Raw genomic sequence first — 24,880 nt, 5'->3', positions numbered from 1 at the left:
GAATACTTCCACAAGGCACATTCCTGCTCCCCTGTAGTGCCTTCATCACTTCAGTGTTCAAACGTTAGTGCCCGAAGTTGCTTTTGTATGAGGAGTTTCAAAGAGGAGAGAAAAAGGGCTGTTTCCCACAGTAGCTGTCACTTAGGGAGCTGCCTTCAGAGCATGAGGCTCCCCTCAAAGTACAAAACTGAGCAGAGCTTATGAATTATTCTTAGTATATGAGGCAACAGGTTTTAAGGCACAGTCTGACAGCTGGGAGACCCCCAGCTCCATCTAGAGCTTAAAACGGTTGCAAGGCCATTGCTTTGGCATGTTGTTTTGAAGGTAATATGTGGGAAAAACAAAATTAACTAGGATAAATCTATCTCCTCATCACTTAGGAGTCTGTCTAATCCTGGAGTATTGAAAACACTAACTCCTACTGACCTCATGAGAAGTAAGAGCTACTTTGCACCTAGCAAGATGTCACACTATGGTACTTCTAGAGCCTGTTCTGTACTAATCACTCTTCTTTGTGTATTTGAATGAGTTACTATTTATGTGTGTTTTGGAGGCTTTTCCAAGGAGGCAAGAGAACTGCTTTGTTTTAATGATATCTTTCTGTAATAAATATAGAATATTCTATGGGGATGTTTGTGCTAGAGACAAAAGATCTGTTGTTTTCATTTTGTTTCAGATGCTTCAGGCGTGCTCAGTCCAGCACCTACCTGTACCATATGCAGCATTTCCACCCCTCATTTCTAGTGACCCATTCCTTTTGCATCCTCCTCACATCTCTCCACACCACCCTCCTCACTTGCCTCCTCCAGGACAATTTGTTCCTTTCCAAGCACAGCAATCACGGTCGGTAAGTAATGCTTCTTACCCTGCTCTCCGTAGAATTGATGGGGCTGGATGGGCAAATAGTGCTGATACCTGATTGAAGAAACAGAAGGATTTTGTTTAAAGTAAAAGGTTTTTGCACTTACACTTCCTTAGCAAGTGTGTAACCACTTAGTGTGAAGATGAAAAAATAATTTTAAAGTTCACCGTGTTTCTCTTCAGATTTCATCAGCTGTTGTCTGTGCTGTTTTTCCATAGGCCTTTACTTCTGTCAGAAAGATGTATATTTGCTTCACCACGTATTCCTTCAGGTATTTCTTTCCCAGGAAGCAGAAGAGAATCCAGAGGAGGTTGTGTAGTGCAGTAGTGGTCTCAGAGAAAAGCTTAGCAGAGAGAGAACAAAGCACAGAATGTTACTTTCATTACATGCTTCTTTTGTATTACTTCTCAGTTAATTTTTAAATGACCAGTGTTTTTCCTAGAACATAGTGACCTTAGGTCATCCAGACATATTCATGAGCCTAGAGTCTCCCTTTCTCCTTTTTTTATTTTTCCCTTCACTTACGAAAGTTATTGGTGCCTTCTGCTTAAGCAGACTTGGCTTGGTGATAGGGGCTATGCAAACATGGGAAAATATGACCCTGTTTTGGATTTGGGGGGAAATTAGATTTTCAGTTCTGGCCTACAGCTCTTACTGCAGACTTATCTGTATACTCATGTCCATTTGTTTGCCCCTCTGACTAGAAAATGCCAGTATTTCACTAATGCAGAAATAGAAAACAGCTTCATTGTTACTTACAAACATTACTGAGACTTCTCCATGCCATGTCTCACGTGTGGATAGGGTTGTAATCACTTTGTTATGATGATGGGAGAACAGCTGGGAAAATACGGTTTTCAGTGGTAATCTTTATGACTTCCCTTTAGCAAATGTGTGGGCTAGGGTTTTAGCTTGGGTTGCTTACTTAGGTTATTGACTAGGCTTGCCTGCCAGCTTTCAGCTGTGGCAAAAAGCTTGTATGTTAGTGATTTAAGAATACCTTGTGTTTAAAGTTTGCTCTGCTTAACAGGGAAACAGGATATTCCTTTGGTTCCACAAGGTGGCTTTCTTAGCTGAATTTCTTGAATGGTGGAATTCAGTGTCAGGAACAGAAAGGTGTATTAATGAAACAATGGCAATTCCTGGTATTTCTTGAGCACTTTTGGGTCTGACTGATGTACTACAGTTGACTAGATTACAAGACTGAACTGGAATCTCATGCTTCTGAAACCTCTGGACTATGTGTTCTTAGTAGGACTGCTTGCATGACCCTCCTAGGGAAGCATCTGCTTGATTACTGAATATTATTAGCAGTTTAATCCACTGGAGTCGCCATGTTTCCTCCCCACTTTTCAGATTTTCTGGCACAATTTCAGTTCTTGTCTATGGTTGTTTATTTTTTTCTCTCGCATAGTTGTACAGTGAGAGCAGCCTGGCAAGAAGGAGAGCAAATATTTGTCCTGAAAAATGCAAGACACAGGAAATTACAGCCACTCCTATATTTGCTAGATCGCATAAATTCCTGGTCTATAAGCATGGCTAGCTGGAAAAGGTGAATTTATATCAAATGTGTAGTGTTGTCTTTGCTTTTGGGTAGTGTTAATGACACAGGAGTTTTTCACCAAGTTACTATGTGAAACTGAGTACAATTACACCTGTAATTTTTTTTTTTTCCCCCATAAAATTGACCACAGCAGCTCAGAATATACAGCTGGGATTGCAGTTCTTTATTGGGGAAGAATTGCAACTCTATTATTGCAACAAAGCCTATCTCTTTTTTTTTTTTTCTTTAGCCACTTCAAAGGATAGAAAATGAAGTAGAACTGCTTGGAGAAGTAGGAGGTTTTACGTACCCTCCCTCAGCCCATCCACCAACACTGCCTCCTTCAGCTCCTCTTCAATTCTTAACCCACGATCCTTTACACCAGGAGGTGTCATTTGGTGTAGTAAGTATTCTTTTCTGTGCTACATTCTCGTTCATGCTGCATTAACATTCTTGATCTTTATTCTATAGTACATTTTGTTGAAAAGTGGCACTTCCTCCAGTTGTATTCCATTATTGGCTATAGCTGCATACTGTGGTATTTTCTTTAAGCTTGTTTTAATCAAGTTAAGAGTAACTTAATGACACCAGCAAATGATTTCTGATAACATTACCTGGAGAGTGTCATAGCAGTTACTTAGAAAACATTCCATGTTGCCACACAGTCCAGAACTTCTACTGCAGAAACTAATTAGTACAATTTAGAAAAGCTGCTGTCACCTCTAGCTAATTCTTCATCGTATATTGAGTTTTCACAAGTCAGGAAAGCTAGAATGCTTTAAAAATAGTTGTTGTCCAGAGTGTTTGCAATTGGTAGGCAAGCAGTTGTATAGAGAGCTTCCATAATTTAGGCTGTGCCGTGTTATAAAGACAGCCAAGCTTGCTTTAAGCCAACTTTCTGGGGATCTACAGGCAGTTCAAATGGAGCAGCGCAAAAAAAAAAGTAAACCTGGTGCAGGATAAAGTCTGTGCTGATTTTATGTTTCTGTAGTGTGTCCAGTATCGGTGCTACCTCTAGGATCTTTGTCGTGCACTTCAGTCTGCAATTATATTAGTCCTGAGATGGTTTTTTTGGTGTTGTTGTTTCATGTGTTTTGGTTTTGTTTTTTTAAAAACCTCTCCTGCCTGTGTAATGCTTGAAGAAATAACTAGAACTCAAGTATAGACTGAATTTTTTTAATGTTTGACCTGCGCATCAAGTTGACAGAAGGTTTTGGAGGAATATTATTATTTAAAATTTTAAATGAGAATGAAATTTTAGGCCCTGTGACTACAGAATATACAGAAAACTTATCCTTAATTAGTCTTCTTGAAATCACACAACCTACTTAAATGCTTGCTGCAGTTTTTATACAAGTTCAAATAAGTCTTCAGCAATTAAAAAAAATACTCAGCACATTGTTAAACTAAAGGTGTACAGATTTTCAATGAAGTTTGCAGTCTCTATGAGTCACTCTGGAGACAAAGCCACTTAGAAACTTCCATAAACTGCTTGTATTTTATTCAATAGGCTTGTTAGATGAATTGCAGTCTAATCACAACATTTTGGTTGGAGTGAGGCTTTCTTGATTTCTAAGTTCAGTCTTTAAAGTAGATAAGGAACAAAATACCATGTTTTTGCACATTACATAGCATTTGTCTTCTCTGATGCTTCAGTTCTGGGTTGTATATCGCTGAGGAGTAGAATAGAAGTGTATTACAAGTAATCATGTGCTCTTTTATAAAGCAATCCTAAATATTTGTAAAATTTTATTTACATTAAAATTATGATGGAATGGCTGCGTTTCTGATTCTCTTTCATTCAGTGAACACAAAAGTTTCTTTTATATTAGAATATAATCCAACTATATTTAAATATAATCCAATTATATTTTTGGATTGCAGAATTCACAAAGCAGTAAAATTTATATTTGCTATGTCTAGTTTGAGATCTTACTTTCAAGAAAAAGACGCTGGCTCTTTTGCAGTGTGTTTATTCATATGTAAATTTTATGAATGACCACGGCTACCTATTAATAATGTTTCCATTGTAAAGTTAGGGGGTTTTAGGTTAGTCATTGGTCGTGTTGGGCTTTTGCGTTTTCTTAAATTTTAAACATGGAAGAAGAAAAACATGTTAGCGGAGACTTTGATTGTTTTTTGTTTAAAAAAAAATAACTCTCAAGGCCTTCAAATGTGAATTCAATAGTGGTACATGAATTTAAGTTTTAAAAATTACTAAAAAAAATTAGTGCTTTGAATATTTCTGGAAAAATATAGTTTGCATTTAAGTGGAAATTTTTTACCCTGTATGTCCCCATTTTAGTAGGTAATGCAAGGGATTTTGAACAATTATAATGAAAACTTAAATATACAAGTAAAGAGCTTAGCATGCAAATGAAAAAAAGTATGACAATAAAGCCCTGTTTTATCCGTGCAAAGAATACATTGAAGCTTTAGGCTTCACTGTCTCTTTAGGCGTTGTACAGCTGCAGAAATAGTACTGATTAAACTCTCCATGTACACTTGAAAGGCTTCAACTCTTCTTTAACATAAATGTAAATATACACCACTGCTTAAAAGTTTTTTGTTTTGTTTTGTTTTTAAACAGGGTTTTCTTAAATCTTTCTTTAAAGACTTTTTTTTTTAAAGGTTCTTTGCTCAACTGCTTGTGCGCAAGCCTGTGTAATAGCACCAGGCATAAAGCCTGGGATTTTATATTTACAAGAGATTCAGCAGTTCAAGTCCTGTTTCCCAAACCGGCCTGCATGTAGACTAAGCACACAAGAGCTTGTAAGGATTTCTGTTGCGTGTTGCTACTTTTTCACACGGAATAGTATGATTGTGTGTTATTGATGGGAATAGTTTCAAATTGAGGCTGAGGTTCTTTTAGATTTGAGCAGAGGCTGGATTTTTTTTAATAATGCTTTGTTGAAAGTGGATTTCAATATGTAGATTTCATTTTATTTCATGATTAAGAAAACAAAATGTTGAATCACAGACTCACAGGCTCAATGAGGTTGGAAGGGAGGTCATCTGGTCCAACCCCACTGGTCAAGGAGGGCCACCTAAAGCTGGTTGCCCAGGACTGTGTGCAGTCAGCTTTTGAATATCTCCAAGCATGGAGACTCCACAAACTCTCTGGGCAGCCTGTGTCAGTGCTTGGTCACCATGCCAGTGAAAAAGTGTTTCCTGACGTTCAGACGGAGCCTCCTGTGTTTCAGTTTGTGCCCACTGCCTCTGGTCCTGTCACTGGGCACCACTGAAAAGAGCCTGGCTCCGTCTTCTTTGCACCCTCCCTTCAGGTATTTATATACATTGATAAGATCCCCCTGAGCCTTCTCCTCTCCAGGCTGAACAGTCTCAGCTCTCTCAGCTTTTCCTCATATGTGAGATGCTCCAGTCCCATCTTAGTGGCCCTTCGCTGGACTCTCTCCAGTATGTCCATGTCTCTCTTGTGCTGTGGAGCCCAGAACTGGACACAAGATCCAGTTCCATAAGTTCCAGTTGAAGCTTATTTTGTTCTTTCTTGCAGCCTTACCCACCTTTTATGCCTCGAAGACTCACAGGGCGCAGCAGATACCGATCACAGCAGCCAATACCACCACACCCTTACCATCCCAGCCTATTACCTTATGTGCTGTAAGTTCAAAGTACATTTGCTTCCATGTAGGGTATTAAGAAGTCACGTGACTTTCAACAAGAGTCTTGACACCTTTTATGGTTGGACTTACCAGAGAACAGGCATAGTTCAGCTGCCCCAGAGGGGAGGAAAACTTCTATTTCTGTGTAAATTTTTCAGCCTATTTTGAATAACATAAACCCTTGACCAAGAAAAAACATAAGTGAACGGTTTTGTCCAATGTAGTTTTGTAGGTTTTTTGAGGCACAGTAGCTTCTTGTTTCTGAACTCTTCGTAAAATCTTCAACAAATTTTAAAACTTCATTCTTGGATACTCTTACAGAGGCATGGTTACACTGTAGGATAAAGTCCTAGGAGTCTTCACTTAGAGAATAAATTCATTTGGTTTGCTTCTTAATTATGAAACACAAGGGTGGGAGCTTTCTGTGATAAGTTACTCTTTATTGGCTGAATTGCTAATCTGTTACATCTGTTAAATTTCTGTTCTGCCTCTGATTAGCAGTTTCTGGAAAATATGTGGGACAATTAACATTTAGGAATTATCCGTAGTGTGTCATGGTAGACCCTCTGTGGAGGAGTTTGGATATATGATGTGAGATTTATTACTCTTCTATGTTCTGTTTTGGAAATAAGTATGAAATGTTTGGAAAACAAAGATTATTTTCTGGTGGTAAAGGTAACATTGACAAGGAAATAATCAAACGTTGGTGCCAGATCTGTAGTTTCTCTCTATGCAATTTCAGACGTGGCATGAAAATGGCACCTGAAATCTGATCCAGTGAAGTTACTCACTTTCAGACTGTAAGATGCAAGGTTGACGTGATAGCTTCTTGCCTGTCCATTGAGGACACGATGTGGCACAGTAATTCCTGATGACTTCAGTGGGATTTTAGTATATTTTAGCACTGTGAATTTGTGATTGCTATGTCTGTGTGTTAAGTTTTGACCCATAGGACTATCTTGGGGGGTAAAAACACTTGTTGAATATAAAAACAGAAAAACATCTTTCTCTTGCCTCTCTATCTGAAGAGATTTTGCTTTGACCAGCATCACAGTAAGTGAGAAAGTGAGTTTGTGCTTGCCTTCAGTATGGAAGTTGGTCCAGTAGCATATCCTGTTTATCTTCATTAGGCTTACAAAAGTTTCAAGGCTTTTGTATTGGAGAGCTAAGTGAACTTAGGATTCCTTATCTCTGTTGATATGTAATCCACTTAAAGAAACAAAATATATTTAAAACCAGAATGTCAATTCATTGTCAGTTTTAGCTCTCCGTACTCTGTGATAATCAAGAGATTAGTTTTTGTAATAATGCTGAGCCTGGTTGGAAGTATCAGTAGAGATATGCATGCAATTAAAAAGGCAGCACTCTCAGTATCAAAAAGTGGCAGAATTAGCTTTTGCATTTGACTCTTTCACTTCAAATGTCTATTCTAGACTTCAAACATTTTTACCAGTTCTGGGAATCTGTTGATTTGAGAGGGATCAGTAAGGTAACTTCACCTCTGCCAGATGTTTCTGTGCTTTCCTTCAGCAAGATGCTGAACCTTATCATTGTTTGCTCTCATGGTAGATCAATGCTCCCAGTGCCACCTGCAGTTGGACCAGCTTTCAGCTTTGAGTTGGATGTGGAAGATGGAGAGGTAGAAAACTATGAGGTTGGTGTGCGAACTACAACTACCTGTAAAGACAGATGTTGGCTCAAGCAATACATAAAATTTCATTTTATTTTGCTTTTAATACTGCTTTTTTCTTTCAAATAAATGTAATGGCTGTGAAGACAGAATCCAGAAAACATCCTTTCAGATTTTTTTTGCAATACTGGATATTAGAAGTGCTTAGCTTTTTATTTTTGTCTATTGCTCTTTCCCAGAATCCACCCCTCCAGGCTAGTAATCATTAAATTGTTCAGCTTTTAAGTTCTACTCTACATGCTACTCTTCTCCTTTTGAATTTTAATTTATTTTAAATATCAAAGAGAAGTGAAGCACTTTCAAAAGAACAGGTAAGTTACTGGTTTAATGTGCATAACTTTGCAGAATGGTGTTAATACAGCATAGTGTTAATGGCATAGGATTAATTCATCTAAATGTAATGTTATAAAACTGCTGTAGTGCCTTTTTTTCTTGGCCCTCAGGAGGGTGGAGTAATTCACATCTATAGGTGTAGAACCCTATTTAATATCCTAGATAATTATGGGGCAGACCCAGCTGTTGTGTCTTTGCTGGTTTTGAGCCTATTGGATTCCATTTGATTTCTCTTCAGACAGTCATCATCAACCCTTACTTTTGCATCTCTTTGCTTGTGCTCCCCTTAAGAGCTCTGTGTAGTTGTACATTTTCAGTTTAACAATGAGCACTTCTGTAATAACTTCTGTGCTAGTTCAGAAGAAGCATCATCTTATTTCTGAGAATTTGGGCCCTAGGTTTGACAGTATTAGAAATCTCTTTGTGATCAGTACAGTTTGCAGCTTTCACCAAGTCTTTTAACTTTTCTGTGCCTTGGTCCTTCATCACATTTATAGTGATATTTTTCCTAGGTCCCTTATGAAGGAGTGCAAATTAAATACATGCCAGAGTGCAAATTATTTACATGAGAGGCTTTTAGGTGCAATGCTTGGCCTATAGAAAATGAACATAAAATTTAGCAAAAAAAGTGCTTAAAGTTTGATGGTATGTATTTGTTTTCTAGATTCAGGATTAAATCTCCATATTTCAATTCAGCCTGCCCAAGATGTGCAGTGGGAATTGGAACCTGTCCCATTAAATTCTTGGTTTCTCTCACAAGACCAGACTCACATATTCTTAGGAAGCAAATTTGTTGACGATTTTTTCTGGTTACCAGCACTATTAATTTCATAGTGGGGTGAGGGTATCCTTTAGAAGCAAAATCCTTACCAAGCTGTGCATGCAGTTGCAGGACTAATTAGAAGTTGGGTCCTGAAGGTTTTGAAATCCCAAAGAGAACATCTTACGTAATTAGAAAGATCGTTGAATTCTGAAAGACTTTCCATGGGGCCTGTGTTGGAGGGGAGAACTAAGATTCTAATCATTTCTTCATAGAAGGATGTTCTGTACTACCAGCTGGGATAGTGAGGTAATGGCAGCCCCACCTCTAGTGGAACCTGTTTGAGCAGTGAATTTTTAAATGTCCAGTTTCCATGTTTTGCAGGCACTGCTGAATTTGGCAGAACGTCTGGGAGAAGCCAAACCACGAGGATTGACAAAGGCGGACATTGAACAGCTTCCATCCTACAGGTTCAATCCAAACAACCACCAGTCAGAACAGACATTGTAAGTACATTGGTCTCTTTCAAAGGTCCATAATTTAGGTCGCTATATTTTCATTTCTTTGACTTGCAGCCTCAGCTAGGCCAGAAGGGCTTTAAAAGCAGCCATGTCAGTAAACATGGGGTTTTCTTTTTTTTTTTTTTTCCTTGGATGCTTTCCAGATCAAATACTATTTATCCTTACTTTAAAACCTCTATCTAGTCTCACATCGTTTAGCTATGTTTCAATTTAGTTCCTCAGCATTTAAAAAATTAAAATGAAAGAAAGGTGGTCTAGGTTTCATTCGGCATACTAGACATTAAAGTGACATTGCCAACTTGGAACGTAGCCTGTGTCAAAATAGCTTCAAGTGTTGAAGTTTCAAGTGCTCCTGATAGAGCTTGGTCAGTGGTTTAAGAGTGCATCTTCTTATTTTTAAAATCCATTAACTTACTGTGTTTGAAAGATCTGCACAACCAAGTGGAAAGGGCAGTATAGATATGAAGGTAGTTAAAGTGACTTAGTACCAAATGCTGTCTAATGTTTGAACTTCAGTGTAAGGATTTTTCTCTGATACTCCAGTTTCAGTGACCCTCAGTGTGACTTACTAATATCAGTAGGGAGTGAACTTTATAGATAATTATAGATAATTAATTAAATATCTAAAATCTCTAAATATCTAAAAATAAAAATAATATAAGAATAGATAATTATCTCCACCATTTTGAATTTTGATTAAACATCTGTTCTATTGGTTGGGTCTGTGAACTCCTGTGAGCAGCAGTACTTGCTTTGCAATTTGAAAGCACAGAAAAAAATAAAACCACAAGAGCAATTTTCAGTTTACGTTGTCACACTACACATCTTCAACCACAGATATAAATAACTGTAGCTACCCACTGGGTAAAAGAGCTACGGTGTTGCAGTTGTACCTGTAATGTTTTGAATGGAATATGTATTTGTTGTTGTTACATAGCAGATACATTTGAACTCTGTTGTCTTTTTTAGGTGTGTGGTGTGCATGTGTGATTTTGAGTCAAGGCAGCTACTTAGAGTCTTACCCTGTAACCATGAGTTCCATGCAAAGTGTGTCGATAAATGGCTGAAGGTAAAAAAAAAAAAAAAAAAATTCCTGTCTTATAGGGAATTCATTACATAGTTTGGGGGGAGGGGGTGGGGGTATTTTGCTGTTCCACTTCATTTCATCTTGTTTCACAGTTCTAATACTTAGGCTAGAAATGCCAACAGAGTAGAAGTACTGCCTACTTAAGATAGTTTTCTCACAACTAATGAAGTTTCTTTATAATCTTTGGAACAAGGAAAAATGAGTATGAAGGGAATTATTGTCATTGACAGATCTTGCTGTGTTTTCCATTTGCACAAAACAATGACTGTGAATTCAAGTAATCTATGAAATTAAAGAAGATTTGAAAACAAAAAAGTGACATAATAATATAGGAAGTATGAATTACAGTTTCTGTGATCATGGTGGCTTTAACCTTTTTACATATCCTGCATAGCAAGAATGAGTACTAACACCTTCCTCCCCCACTTTGCTATTAACGTTAGGTTCTGGTGCAAATAAAATGTGTTATGTGTGTACATGTATGTGTATGCATATATATGTATATATAGAAAGGTAATATATGAATAGAAATTACAGTTTTACAAAATTATGATATAGTCTTCCAAGAGAATTTGAGCAGAAAAGACAGGTTCTAGAATCAGGGCAGCCCAGTAGAAGGACAGAGAAATAGCAGCAGTACAGAAGGTGTGAAGAATAGGAAATACAAGTAAGTAGGTGATGATACAGAGACATCTCTACAAGCTGCATTAGCCAGATCTACTGCCAGCAAGGTATTGATCCCCATCTTGCCTCACCCTTTTTCGGTATGTTATTCTGTTCAGCTTTAGTTTAATCTGTGTGTAATCTGTTGTGTAGAACATTTGAAACTGCAATGATCCTATGTTAATACAGGATACAGTCTATAGAGAATTATGGATGGTGTCTGTTGTTTCAGAAAAAGAAATGAAAAACCCTTGCCTTTATGGCTACATAAAAGCAAGAAAATGCATATCTTAGGCACACACTAAAATATTCAGTGCAGAGAGTGAAAAATCAAGTTAATATTGACAGCATTCTTTTGGCTAACGAGCTATCAAGAATAATGAGAAGGATTTTAAAAACTGGGATATGAAATTGCTCTTGGGCTGCAGTACCCACGGTAGTCTAAAGCTTCTAAAAAATCTGAGGCCAGTGTAAATGTTTCCACAGCAATGCTCATAACTTTCAGTAGAATTGGTGTCCTTCAGTATCTGAATCCATGTACATACTTGAGAATCAGCAAGAGGAATGTAAACACCTAGTTGTTTTATTGTCAGATTAAAAAGCCACACACGCAGATTATCAATGTATCTATGCTAGATGTATGCTGTTTTATTCAGTAACTGCAAATTAAGAGTAGATTATATCTATTCAAGTGGTATTCTCCAGTGTCCCCCTACTCCTCTCAAAGAGTGTTCACACTAGATTTGTCAAGTCTTTTCATTGCATGAAATTTCATAAGTCATTTGTGGTGTGGACAAAGTATCCAGGGATAGTATTCACTCCATTTTATGAAAGAAGAACTGAGATTATTTGACACAGCCTGTGAGACAGTGGAAGCTATAGGTCTTTATAGGTTAAATTGATTATATAGATTTTTAAAAAGACAGCTCTTTCCAGGCTATTAATGAAAAAAAAAAAAACCCTCTGATTCATAGAGCCCCTGATCTGCAGATTGCTGGAAGATAGAAGAACATGTCAGGGAAGTATCATGCATGCATGTCCTGTTCTTAGGTTCTTTCTTACCTGACGTTGGTCGAGTCAGACAAGAATGTTGAATTAAGCTTTTTGGGGACTCAGTGTGGCAGTTCTACAGTTAGATTTAGTACTTTCAACTGGTAATGAACTGGAAATTGAATTCAGAACAGCAAAGTGAAAAAAGCAGATTTAGTTTAGTCTTTATTTTCATAATCGTAGATGTACTGTAGTAGTGGTGAAACAGCTTTTTTTCTGGTGTTCCTGACCCAGCTTAGAAACTATGTATTTTCTAACAGATCTTCAAGTGTGGTATTTTCTAAAGGTTGTCTGTCTTATCATAGAAACATTCTATGAGCATAAGAGTGTCAGCTAGGTGGGGGAATGAGGTGAAAGATACGCAGTCTAAATCTAAAGGGGATGCAGTTATACCCACCTAAAACTGCCTGTATTGACATCATGTATTCCAGAGCTGGATACAAAATAAGCTAGACAAGGTTAAAACATCATAGTGTAGGATTGCTAAGACACCATTTGGATTTAGTTACACTGGTACGAAGATGGTGTATGGAAATAAAGATTATTTTGCTTTGCAAACTATAACAAATTACTTGTAACACCAGCCTATTTTAGTTACAGCCTCTTTCTAAACTTGATTACAGTTAAGCAGCAAACATCTGGAAGTGAGGATGACTTAAAGATACTTTTGGCTATAGTTTTGCTTCTGTCCATTCCTTTATGTATTTGACAACTTATTTTATATGTTGATAGTATAATTATGCCCACGTCCACTTCATTCACATCATCCAGCCAACATCATGTTGATACATACTGCAAGGGAAGGTAAAAATCATAGCTTTCAGTACTTGTAACATTTTTTCCACAAGGTAAAAAAGAAAAAAGTTACCAGTTTGTCCCTGTGTTTTTCTGATTTAATCTTTTCTCTTTGAAGAAAGTATTTCCTGTCTAGGAATATTTCTAGAACTAGTTCTAGAACTATGGAGTCAAATTGATTCTTTTTAAGTTTCACCATGTTGTTAGTGAAAGATTGAAATAAGAGGTTAGTGATCCAATCTGATTATTTTAAAAAAAAAAAAAAAAAAATCCTTATTCCACTGCCTGTTGGTGATGATGGAGCAAAAAAAAAGGTGTCTAAAAAAGTTTTGTGGCTTGTCTATGCATGAAAGGTTTGATCTGCCCTGCTGGTATACAGTATCACCTTTTTAGGTACTGTAAGCAAGCGAGAGGAAATGTTCTTTTACAGTGCATTAGGTTGCCCACTTTAATTTATACTTCCCTGGTTAAGCAAGGTCTATAGGACTTGTGAAAGAAGGTGTGATACAGTGGAGGAAATGGAATTAACAAGAGGGAGGTTATCATTTTGCTTCTCATAGTATTGTCAACTCTCATATTTCACAGTATTTGATTATTTCTTAATATCCTAAATCCTTTAGTCAAAAATGAATACATGAGAAATCTGTTCTTTTGTAAAGTAAGAGTTAGTCATCATTCCAAAGGACAGTTTGAAAATGTGACCTGTCTTCACCCTGAGGGTTTAGAACCAGATAACAAGGAAAACTTGCCTTTATGTTTAACGTTCTGATAGGAAATGCTGTATTATATATGAGAAAAGACAAACTGTAACTATAGTTTTACCTGGTTCTGATAGACTAACAACCAAAGTAGTGTGATGCTTTTTAGAGGATTGTAGTAGCCCTACAGATTCACTATTGTAAATGCAGTTCACTTTAGCTATAAATTTCTATAAAATATAAAAAAGCAAATCGGTTAGTTCATTGTGGCACTCTCTCTCCTGACAGGAGAAAAAGTAAGTTTGCCTGAAAGAGTGACTAGTTAGGTCAATATTACAATGTTATGTTCACCTTACTCCTCTTTTTGCACCAGAGTCATGTTAAATGCCAGGAAGAGGGAATGAATTTAATGAAAGGCAAAAGAATGCAATTAAACTTAAAACAGACATTCATGTAGGATCTTGAAAAGTGACTTAAAAAGCAATGCTGCAGGGTCCACGAGTATTCATTTTATCCTGGCACAGTGGATTTATTTCTGCCATTCCTATCAGAAAATTACTCCCACTGAATGCTCTGTTTCATGCTACAAATGGTAGATGCTTAATTATTTATCTGAGCGAATACATCTTGATTCATTAATCCATTGAATTTTGAAGAACATGCCCTTTTATTTTAAAAATTATAGTAGCTGAATTGTATCTAAAATAATGCAAGTACAAAGTAGTGACCAAGTAACAGCATTGTCCTCAAATAATTTCAAAACTGCTAGTGAAAGAGCAAGAAATAAATTTTGAATTGATTCTCCAATCCATGCTTTACAAAAACTATAAAGCAATAATAACTACGATATAAACTATAAAACAGTAATAACAGTAGTAATTGACAGAAAAAATATACCCTCATTTTAACTTGCATTACTAAATGATGTTTTTCAGTAATAACGTTACTTTCATTGGCATTTATTGTTTGGATTTGAAATTTGGCAATGATTTCTGAACCCTGGTCTACAGAGCCACATCTCTTGATGCTCTCACTTGTATTTTCACTGAAAAATTTGGCTACCTTAGAAAAACTTGGAGTTGACAGTGGTTGGTCCTGCGATTTTGGGAACTATGAAATACAGAATTTGGGGAAGGGAAGAGTTCTCTTCACTCTGCCCTTTGCGAAGGAAATGTTGTATCATAGATGTTATATATTTGTTTTGCGCTTTTTCTCATTGTTCGCTAAAATGAAATTAGCCTTTATTTTAAAAGGGGAATAAGAAGGCAGAAATACTTTTCCAGTACCTTAAGGAATGTTACTTCTCATCTTGTCTTATCTTTTTAAGGAAGTTATAAAACTAAAAGAGTCACAGGACATATTTTCAGTGAATGCTTTACTGAAGGGCTAAATTTAGACCTGCTTGTGTGTGTTACTTAAGTACCTGTTTTGTCAGGTTGTTTCCCCCCCCCCCCCCCCCCCCCCCCCCCTTTTTTTTTATTTCTACCTTTCTCATTACTAAAACCCCTTCCCTTTTTCCCTAGTCTGCTTTCAGCTTTGGCCAAGTCTATAGGATGGTTTCTGTGAGAATAACTGAATAAACAGAGTATGAAGAGAAGTGATCCCTGATCAGTAGAGTTTGTGACAACATGACACCCTCATGTAGGACATTTATTTGCAGCCCAGGGTTGCTAGTCTGGTTTTGGTGGGTTTCTCTGCAGCACACAATACAGCTTCTTGGTTGCATCCATCTGTTTGCAATATATTATAACTACAAATCTGCATTAATAAAACCACCATCACTTGGATAAAACCTAATTTGCTGGTTTGCTTTATCTTTAAAGATAAAAGGCACAATTTTTTTTTTTAAACATAATTTTGAATCGGCAAACTTATCACAGCACTCTAACATAACAAACTAAAAAAAAGCATAAGCACACTTTGTCTTCTATTTTGAGTATTCTTGAATTACTTCTCAGTACTCCAGTGCTGAAGATACCAACCTCATTATGGTCACAGATGTTCGGTGTCATGTAGACATTACCTTAACAATGTATTTGTCAGTACAGTAAATCTTCTTTTGTTTCTGGTTTTACAGGCAAATCGTACCTGCCCAATTTGTAGAGCTGATGCTTCGGAAGTGCATCGTGATTCAGAATGACCAGTCTTAAGAACACAAATCTGGTTTGGGTGTTCCCGGTCACATGTATAAATGAACTATCTATTGAACTTACCAATGTGGCTTCCAGCCTACCCTTTACACAAAAGGGTCAATGGACCTTACTTTGCACTGTGTGACTTAATCAATTACAAAGCTTATAACTAGTCTTCACAGTTATGGGATTGTTATACTAACAGTGTGATTGGAACTCCAAAGATTTGGTTTTTTTGTTTGTTTGTTTTTGTTTTTTTTTTTTTTTTTTTTAGCTTAATTTTGTGTGTGCACTAACATTCCCTGGTTTTTGTGTGATCATTCCGAGTGTTGCTGCGAGATTACTGTGGACGTGATCTTTTAGCATGTGCTTTTATATAAAAGAAAAAGGAAAAAAAAAAGAAGTGGTAGCTCCAAACAATATAGCAATCTACCTTATATAGAGCCTTCAGATACTGTGAGTGGGAATGAATGGTGTGAATGTGTGTTTGCTTGTGAGAGGGTGTGTGAAGTGTGCTGGTGACTGAGTGTGCATGTGTGTTTGAGAACCTATATACCAGCATGTACTGAGAATGTATGTGTGTAGTAATAATTATGCTGCAATGTATAATCTTGTGTGTTATTTAAACAGTACTAGTACTGTACACTGGTTCCTTTCCTTGTGTTTGCAGTTGCACACTGAATGCAATGGGTGCAGCAATTACAGACATTTAGTATTTCCTCCCCAATGTACTTACAGGTATAAAGACCTTTCTACCTACTATTCAAACAGCTGTTATGCTTCCCCTTCATTGGAGGCTTTAAATGTGTACCACTAAAGAGTGCATTGATTGTTCATACATGAGTAACCTTGGGGTTTTTAGCGTATATTACAAAGTCTGGATTTTTAAATGGCTGATTTACAAGTTATTTATCAATGTAAAGTTGCAATATCGCACAAATCATTTAGCAATATTAACATTTTCAGTTGCTAATATGAATATCAATGCTTTTCTGTTCTCCTTTTAAATTTTTCTAGCTGGGTTTGCCAGTTACGAGCTTATTCCATGAAAGGAAGCAGAAAGGACACTGAGGATCCTGTGCAACAGCTCTTTACTTTTGGCCATTGTACTTGCTAAGGACATAATCTTTTAGCTTATAAACATTGGCTTTAATCACATACATTCTTTGTCATTTACAAGGGAGTTTGCATACAACTGAAATAACTTGTAAAACTTTACAATTTTATTCCTGCAACTTCATTAATTAAATAAAATGTTTAGCATTTTCTCAGAGAAGTAGAACTTCTGATTTTTTTTAATTGCATCAGTTGCCCTGATGCTTATTGCCCTTCCTTATTTCATGAGGAGTGTAATATGAAGAAGGAACTCCCTTGGTTTTTGCAATCAAGTTTCCAGAGCACTCCACTATAGGAGAAAATTGGAACACCTTCCAGAACAGTGCTGTGAAATAGGAGGTGATAACCTCTATTCAGGTGCTCTGAATAATGTTTTATTTGGGCTATTGAAAAAAAATTAGCTTCATGTATAACATTCAGGCTGTTAACATCTTTGATATGTTCTAGCAAAATATTTAGGTCTACCTATACCATAGTTATTTAAAGGATGCACTTTTTGCAACAAAATTCTTCTCCTAAATACAGTGTCATTACTTTGGTTGCAGCAGCACAAGTGGCATAATTAGCAATATTGCTGCAACTTGCTGCCAGTCTCAGCTTTAAGTTTATTTTTTATCATTTCTGATGCTTTTGTATGCTGCTGTGCTTTAGTATCAGTTATAATTTCAAACAGTGTTAGATGTTCTCCATGCTGATTTCGCTCTTTGAAGATTTTACAGACCAATCACAGCTCTCGGTGCAGATAAAATAAAAGCACAATTTTGCCCTATTTCAGATGCTCTTCCCTCTGTTTAGTTATGCAGGTAGCTCTCAAAAACAGAGTCTTTCCATACGTATTCATTCTTAAGAACACTAAATAAATAAAAATGCTGTTACATCAGCTTCAAAATGGTAGAATTTCTTCTCTCTTCCAGTGGAGTTAAAGAATAGGCTTTTCACAATAACACCTACCAGGTTAAATTACGTGTAAAATTTATTTTTTTAACAAATAAAATCATGTTGTTTAAAAAGCGTATGCCACATGTCTTACAAAACTTAGGCTCTTTTATATAGCTGCAAAAAAAAAAATTCCGTGTGTACAGATTTAAACATAATTAACACTACTGTATTCAGTTTGAAGCATGGAAGGAGGGCACTTTTTCTAAGCTAGGTATAAATGAGCAAGACATTCTTCTGAAGCCAAGAAAAAGTAGTCTTCTTTCTGGAATTGCAGAAATCTTGATGTGTAATATCCCTTTTTCCCCCAGTAAAACTCTGTGAGGCAGTGGGAGATCTAGGAGATGGAGGGTCTAAGTTGGTAAAATTCTGAAATTAATTGTTGCACTCTTATGGCTCATCTCTTCTGGAATGGTTCTTTCGTTTGCATGGGACTCTTGCAGATGTATGCGGACTTGCTTCCTGTGGTTAGTGTGTATAAACAGCACACATGCATATGTTCTGAATCAGCTCAGACAAGTTAGAACCAAGTCCTCTCTGTTGTGGCTGTCATGGGAGGGGGATTCATATGCAGCTGTTAACTGCCATGTGTTATGCACATTTGTGTGTAATTCCACAGCCTGCCATGGTGCCTGGCAGCACCTGAATTCAGCAAGACTTTTTTTATGTTCATTGCCTTTCCACCATCACCTGGCTCCTTCTCAAAAAAAACCAAACCCAAAAAAAACCAAAAACAAAACAAAAAAACTGTAATATGTTTGCTTTATCATATTGGCCCTGCTGTGTTTTTTGCATAAACTGTCAATTTAATTTGACATTTTAGTGGATATCAAGGCCTACAGATAATTCCAATGTCTCATTTTGTGGCTTTCTTTACAAAAAAATTAAAGCCTTTTGTTGTATGCCATTATGTACAGGCTCTTGAATGTGATTTCACAGCTGTTAACACATTGTGTAATACTTGGGATGGGATTTACCAACCTTTTTAATTCTAATTGTAGGAAACACATTTTTGACTGAGTTATCTTTGGGCCTTTGTAAAAGCTGTGGTTTTTTTCTTTGGTACATTGTTACCTCATTTTGCTACTTGTGTTTCAGATTTGCTAATGATTATGAAAGCTTATGGGTTTTGTTGGAATCATATTTTGTCAATGTGTTTTCTTCAAATCATACTCTATTGTATCATTTAACACGTAGTTTTAAATGTATTATAAATATCTGTAACCAAATCATTTGAAGGCTTGATAAATTTTTAACAAAATTTGTACATTTTTTATGAGAGTTACTAGTAATGCTTTACTAGGTAGTGCAATGAATTTTTATTTTTAATCCCTGTGCCCAATTTTGGAGTTGAGAGAGTTGTTCAGTAATAAATGTATGATGTACACTTATGCAATTTTGTCCTCTTCTTTCTCTTAGGAAGAGGTGGATTGTTTCCTTTCATTATTCTGCGTATTTCTGTGCATGCTCATGCAACTCTAGATATTGGCAACAGATGCTTGTATTGTAGGGGGAGGTTTTGCCACCTTCATTGTAGTTCATGACAGACATTTTTTAATCTAATTTGAGAGATCTTAAGAAAATGATATGAAATGTTGTGTCATATTTTGAAAGTGTAAAATAACTATAATTCATAGAACTCAAAGTCTTGCCTAGAAGATCAGCTTTCTAAAGATGTTACTTAGTCAAAGGAAAATTTGCAGGGATGGAGGTGCTCCTTAGACATACTATTTGCACTGTGTGTCAGCTGAAGATGTGTTACACTTTGCAGTGCCCTAACAGTGGTAAAAAATGCATCCTGAGTTAAGGATGAAACTGAATTATAAGGAGTTTTATTAGCCACCAGGGTCACACAAGAAGCTGGAGGTGAAACAAACCAAAAAAAAAAAAAGAGGAGTTGTTTGGTTTTGGTTTTGATGAGATGATGTAAACTAAGGTGACAGATGTAATTATTTAAAAGGTTTTCACTTTACACAGGGCATTTAATAGCTCCTCCTAATTTAGTATCCTCAGTGAACTTAATGTACATTGGATTCCTGCATCCAGATCATTTACAAAAACATTAAAGAGCACTGGCCCTAAAATTGAGCCCTGCCGAACCCGACTAGGGACAAGATGAACCTAAGCAAAGCTGACATAAGCTTAGCTGCTGCCTCTGTACCAGGATTTTGTCCATTTCCCTCTGGCCGCTGTTGCTTGCCACCAGCAGCAAATGTATATGTACTGCAAGCAACTTCTGAGGTCCAGCACCAGCCTGTGTGAGATTCTGAGCACCAGTTGTACCCAAGCAACAGCCAAATCTGTAATTCATGTGAGCTGTGCTGAATTAGGTAGTGCTCCCAGCAACAGAAAACTAATCTTTTTGCCACAGAGTTCATCTAAACTCATGGTGCCCTATGTGTACAGACTGTACAGTTTGTACTGTAGCAGGGACATGTTTTGTAGTATATCACCGTGTTTGTGCAACTGAGACATCTTAGGCAGAAACACAGCTGATCCCTAGGCAGCTTCCTGCTGTACCTTTCCATGCAAAAGAAAGGATGATGTTTGACTGTTTGACTGGAAGCTTCTGCATGGGGAAGTAAGACTCAGAAAACATACTTGTCAACTGGTAGGTGAAGGGCCAAGTCTGTTTGCCTTGCCAGACAGTCTTCTCACTGCTGAATCTGTAGGTTTTCTGCCTTTGTTTCCTGTTGAGTATGCTACTCTTTTTTGCTGTCCCCAGCACAACTACTTTCAAAATCTAAATCCCTTAATCTTGAAACAAATGCCAAGCCAAACTCCAGCCATTCTATAAGTCCGTGAGTAGTATGTACCTTGTAACTGAGCAGTTGTCCTTCATTTTGGCCAGCAGTGAAGTTCTCTTCTTGCTTCCTTGGAATACATATAGCTCTCCATTCCTTGCAATCGTAGTATTTATGAACCTATGTCTTGTTTCCCTAGGATATCTTCATACAGTACTTGTTGGAAACAATCTCTCCACTTCTTGCAAGCTGGCCAGCTTGTGGTCTCAGGAACCACCACTAGTCCAGTCTTATTGTCTTTGCAGATATTATAAGCAGGAAAGCACTGATCAGAAGCTGCTATATCCTATCTCATCCATGCAGCTGCTGAACTCTCAGGGTAGTAGGCTGAGCAAGTATGTGTCTATTTGAAAAATATCACATACTCCGTGTCACTTCTGTATTCTTTTGCAGCCTTTTTGCTCTACACCATTGTCAAAGCAAGATTTTTAACTTGGGTCATAATTATCTGTTTGTCCAATCCTCTTGTAGCAAGGTCAGCAAAAATAGGGGCCATGTAGCAGCCTGTCTCAGTTTTTATCAAAGCTGGACACTAGGGTACCCTGCAAGGTTTTATCACAAGCTTTCTATATCAAACCATGGGCAGTGATTACTTAGTAACTGGTAGATCTCAAATGTTGATTTTGCTGGAGGCTTCCTGCATCAGTCCACTTGCTGGCTTTCTACCTTTTGGTTTTAACTTTCAGGTTGGGGAGGAGGATTCAAGAATGCTATAAACTTTCCTAAGCAAACAAGCTTAAGCACCCCTTCTGTTAAGAGCAGCTTTCTGGGGTCTGCCAGCATCACATTATGCAGAGGAGCCATCACAGGGCAGAGAGGCAACTGGTGATGGGATTGTAGAAGGAAGGTGTAGAAAGGAGTGGAGGAAAGACTGCCCTTCTGGTCCCACAGAGTGGAGTATATGCTCTGTTCTTCCTGCACACAGTTCCTTCATCGGCCTCACCTCAGTGGCCCAGTAAGGTGATGGAACAGATCCTCCTGGAAGTTACATCAAAACATATGGATAAAAGGGAGGTGATTAGAGACAGCCAACGTGGCTGTCAGACAGCCCATGACAAGGGCAACTCATGCCTGACTGATCTAGTGGCCTTCTATGATGGAGTGACTGCATCAGTGGACAAGGGAAGAGCTACAGATGTCATCTACCTCGACTTCTGTAAAGCCTTTGGCACAGTCCCACACAACATGCTTGTGGCAAAATTGGAGAGATACAGATTTGATGGATAAGGAATGGCTGGGTGGCCATGTCCAAAGAGTTACAGTCAATGGCTCAATGTCCAAGTGAAAACCAGTAATGAGGGGTGTCCCTCAAGGGTCCGTACTGGGACCAGTACTATTTGGTATCTTCGTCACTGACATAGCAGGATTGAGTGCACCCTCAGCAAGTTTGTGGATGACACCAAGCTGAGTGGTGCAGTTGATTGGTAGGCTAGAGGGAAGGGATGCCATCCAGAGGGACCTTGACAGGCTTGAGTGGGCCCATGTGAACCTCCTGAATTTCAATAAGGTCAATTGCAAGGTCTTGCGTCTGGGTGAGGCTAATCCCAATATTGGTATAGACTGAGGGATGAATGGATTAAGAGCAGCCCTGCAGAGAAGGACTTGAGGATACTGGTGGATGAAAAATTAGGTAAGAGCTAGCAATGTGTGCTCACAGCCCAGAAAGCCAACGATATCCTGGGTTGCATAAAAAGAAGTGTGGCCAGCAAGCAGGTTGAGGGAAGTGATTCTCCCCCTCTACTCCACTCTCATGAGATGCCACCTGGATACTGTGTCCAGCTCTGGGATCCCCAGTAGAAGAAAGACATGGACCTGTTAAGAGCAGGCTTCTGGTACCTAGAACCAAATTTAGCAGATTTTCATTTTTAAACAAACAACTGATGGACAACTTGGAGAGATAAAGCACCATCCTGGCACCACTGGAAGAGTCTAAGTTAACAGTTGTGCAGATGCCCAGATGCCCAATTGGGACAGGAGAGGCTGAGGGTACATTGTGTGTGAGATAAGCAATGTTAAGCTGCCTGGTTGCATGTTGTGTTGACTTACTAGCATATAAACCTTTCCTCCAAGCTTCTAGTTAGCACAGTTTATTTAAGGTTTACTACCAGCTAAAGATAGCTTCAGGTAGCTCATTTTGCTGTAGCAATTTCACCAGGTATTTCAGCTACTGTGGTGGAAGAAGGTACCATGTTTGATAGACATGGTGAACCTTCTTACTGCAGCAAGGATTACAGGGAAGATTTGTGGTTACTCCATTCACCAAGCCCAGTAAGGCTGCTGCTGGGAGATCTGGCAAAGAGACAGCAGGAACAAGTAGAGGATTTTTTCAATAATGTTTCCAACATCTCCCCATTTCTTGCAGCCATTTATACCTCACCTCACCCTTATTTCCTTATTTCTTCTCACACTTCATATGTGACATTAATAGTTTGCACAGACACCCCCCAGTAATTTCCCCACTAGTATATTCAGCTGCATTTGTACTTTTTTATTTTATGCATACAACAATAGCATAGGTAACTATAACTGTGCTTCAGCTAGCAGGAGTAACTACCAACTAGGTTTCTCAAATCACTGATTTCCTGTTTGCATAATTACCCTGCCTTTATACTACAAATGATCTTTCATAAGTGGTGATGCTGCAGCAGAAAAGAAGCTATAAACTTCAAATAGCACCACTCGCTGATGTCAATCCATCCTGGAGTCATAGTAATGTCTGCTGGTGTGGCCTTGGGAAAGCAGTATTGGGTCAGCAGTATTACCTGAGATGTCAAACTGGTTTGCCTGTATGATTTGGTAAATTCTTTTATTTGTAATAACATTGCTATTTTAATAGTTTTGCTAGAACGGCTCCAAACTGAAAACAGGATGATTTTCTGTATTGGTGTTGCTTTTACATTTGACGCTGCTGTTACGTGCAAGAAGCTGGCAGGGTTTGGGGAAGCATAGTTTTGAGTGTATCCCCCTTCTTTCTTTGGCTTAAAGCACCTGCGTCAAATCCATGGAGAGAAACAGTGAGATAGAAGGAGCTTCATGGGGTATCTACCAGGACATTTGTCATGGAGAACTGTGCTGAGGGATGCCTGAACCCAGTCAAATTGGGGTCCTGGGTGTTCCCATGAGCTCAGTTGGTGCTGGCAGGCCATGGGTTAGGTGTCAAAGGAAATGCTGCAGCACAGTCACTGTGCAAGAACATTGGAGCTCCTTTGCATCTCCAGAGTACACTAAGTGAAGTACCTGAGGCATGCAGACAGTCAGGCACCCAGAGGTTTGCAGAAATGTGAAAAGTGCATTCTAGCAGGAGGACCTTTCATATACATGAAAGTTCTGGGAAGAGTGGGGGAAGCAATACGTGAGTGCTCTACACTTAAGGTGGTGGTATGATAGCCTACAGGAGGATCCAAAAGGATGCAAAAGCACAATATCCCAGAGAAACTCCGCAGACAAGAACAAGTGAGAAAGGTGTGAGGTGGATGGATTAGGCTCTCATTGTTCTGAAATAAACAATACCATATACTAATGTCTATTTGATTTTATCAGAAATAGTCTGTTTGATACTGCAGCATTGAGAACATTGACTCGCCACAGAACTGCTGCACCCCCTGGAGCTTCATCTCTGAGAGGCACATGGAGGTCTGCCTTTGTGCAACCCAACATTTCTAGTGGGAGTGAGCTTGCTGCAGGTTAGCCAGCTGTCACTGCTGCATGAAAAGCATCCAGTCAAGAAAACAGGTATCTAAGTGGTTTTGAGTCATGTGATGTTACAGATAGGAAGTGAGGTAAAAATAAAAACACTTGAACTGAGGTTGTCTGACATGCTTAGAAAAGCATGTTAGAATAAGAATATGCAGCATTAAGGAAAAAAGTTGAGCTCCTTTCAGGTACAGGAACTGATTAAATCTTTTAGACAGGAGTGAGTTTGTGTGGCCAGGAGAAATATATTCTCCTAAATCTTGTCCAACATGGAGAGCCAGGAGCACTTTGGGCCTGTATGATTTCAAGATGTGAACTAGTTTGCCTGGCCTTATGACATTTTGCTATGTCATTTTCCTTCCAAAGAGCAAGGCCAAATTCAAAAAATCAATTTACTGCAAACTGCCCTTCATCTTCCTCTGCACACCATGGCAGCTTGAGGTAGCATCAGCAGATTTAAGGAGACATAGCAGGGAAAGGAGGTTGCAGAGCGTGAAAGGAAACAATTGCTCTCCATTTTTAAGACTTCAACATGGAGAATGATCAGTTAGCAACAAAAGGAGTAAATGCAGTT

At 38.1% G+C, this 24,880-nt stretch overlaps 1 protein-coding gene across 8 annotated transcripts in view; it reads left to right on the top strand.

Moving 5' to 3' along the window:
- The window catches only part of RNF38 (ring finger protein 38), a 127,642-nt gene extending 111,650 nt beyond the window's left edge, over positions 1 to 15,992 (top strand). For 7 of the 8 annotated variants that reach the window (XM_075488671.1, XM_075488679.1, XM_075488673.1 and 4 more), the window contains 7 exons: positions 677 to 847; positions 2,656 to 2,808; positions 5,920 to 6,026; positions 7,598 to 7,682; positions 9,196 to 9,317; positions 10,302 to 10,401; positions 15,703 to 15,992. In XM_075488671.1, coding sequence (XP_075344786.1) covers positions 677 to 847; positions 2,656 to 2,808; positions 5,920 to 6,026; positions 7,598 to 7,682; positions 9,196 to 9,317; positions 10,302 to 10,401; positions 15,703 to 15,765 — 801 coding nt within the window. In that variant the 3' untranslated portion in view covers positions 15,766 to 15,992. The remainder of the gene's footprint in view (positions 1 to 676; positions 848 to 2,655; positions 2,809 to 5,919; positions 6,027 to 7,597; positions 7,683 to 9,195; positions 9,318 to 10,301; positions 10,402 to 15,702) is intronic. The other variant, XM_075488672.1, reaches the window with a different exon arrangement.
- The last annotated feature ends 8,888 nt before the right edge of the window (positions 15,993 to 24,880 follow it).

Source organism: Mycteria americana, chromosome Z (assembly GCF_035582795.1).
Source record: "Mycteria americana isolate JAX WOST 10 ecotype Jacksonville Zoo and Gardens chromosome Z, USCA_MyAme_1.0, whole genome shotgun sequence".
Taxonomy (NCBI): domain Eukaryota; kingdom Metazoa; phylum Chordata; class Aves; order Ciconiiformes; family Ciconiidae; genus Mycteria; species Mycteria americana.
This window is presented reverse-complemented; position numbering and strand designations above follow the sequence as displayed.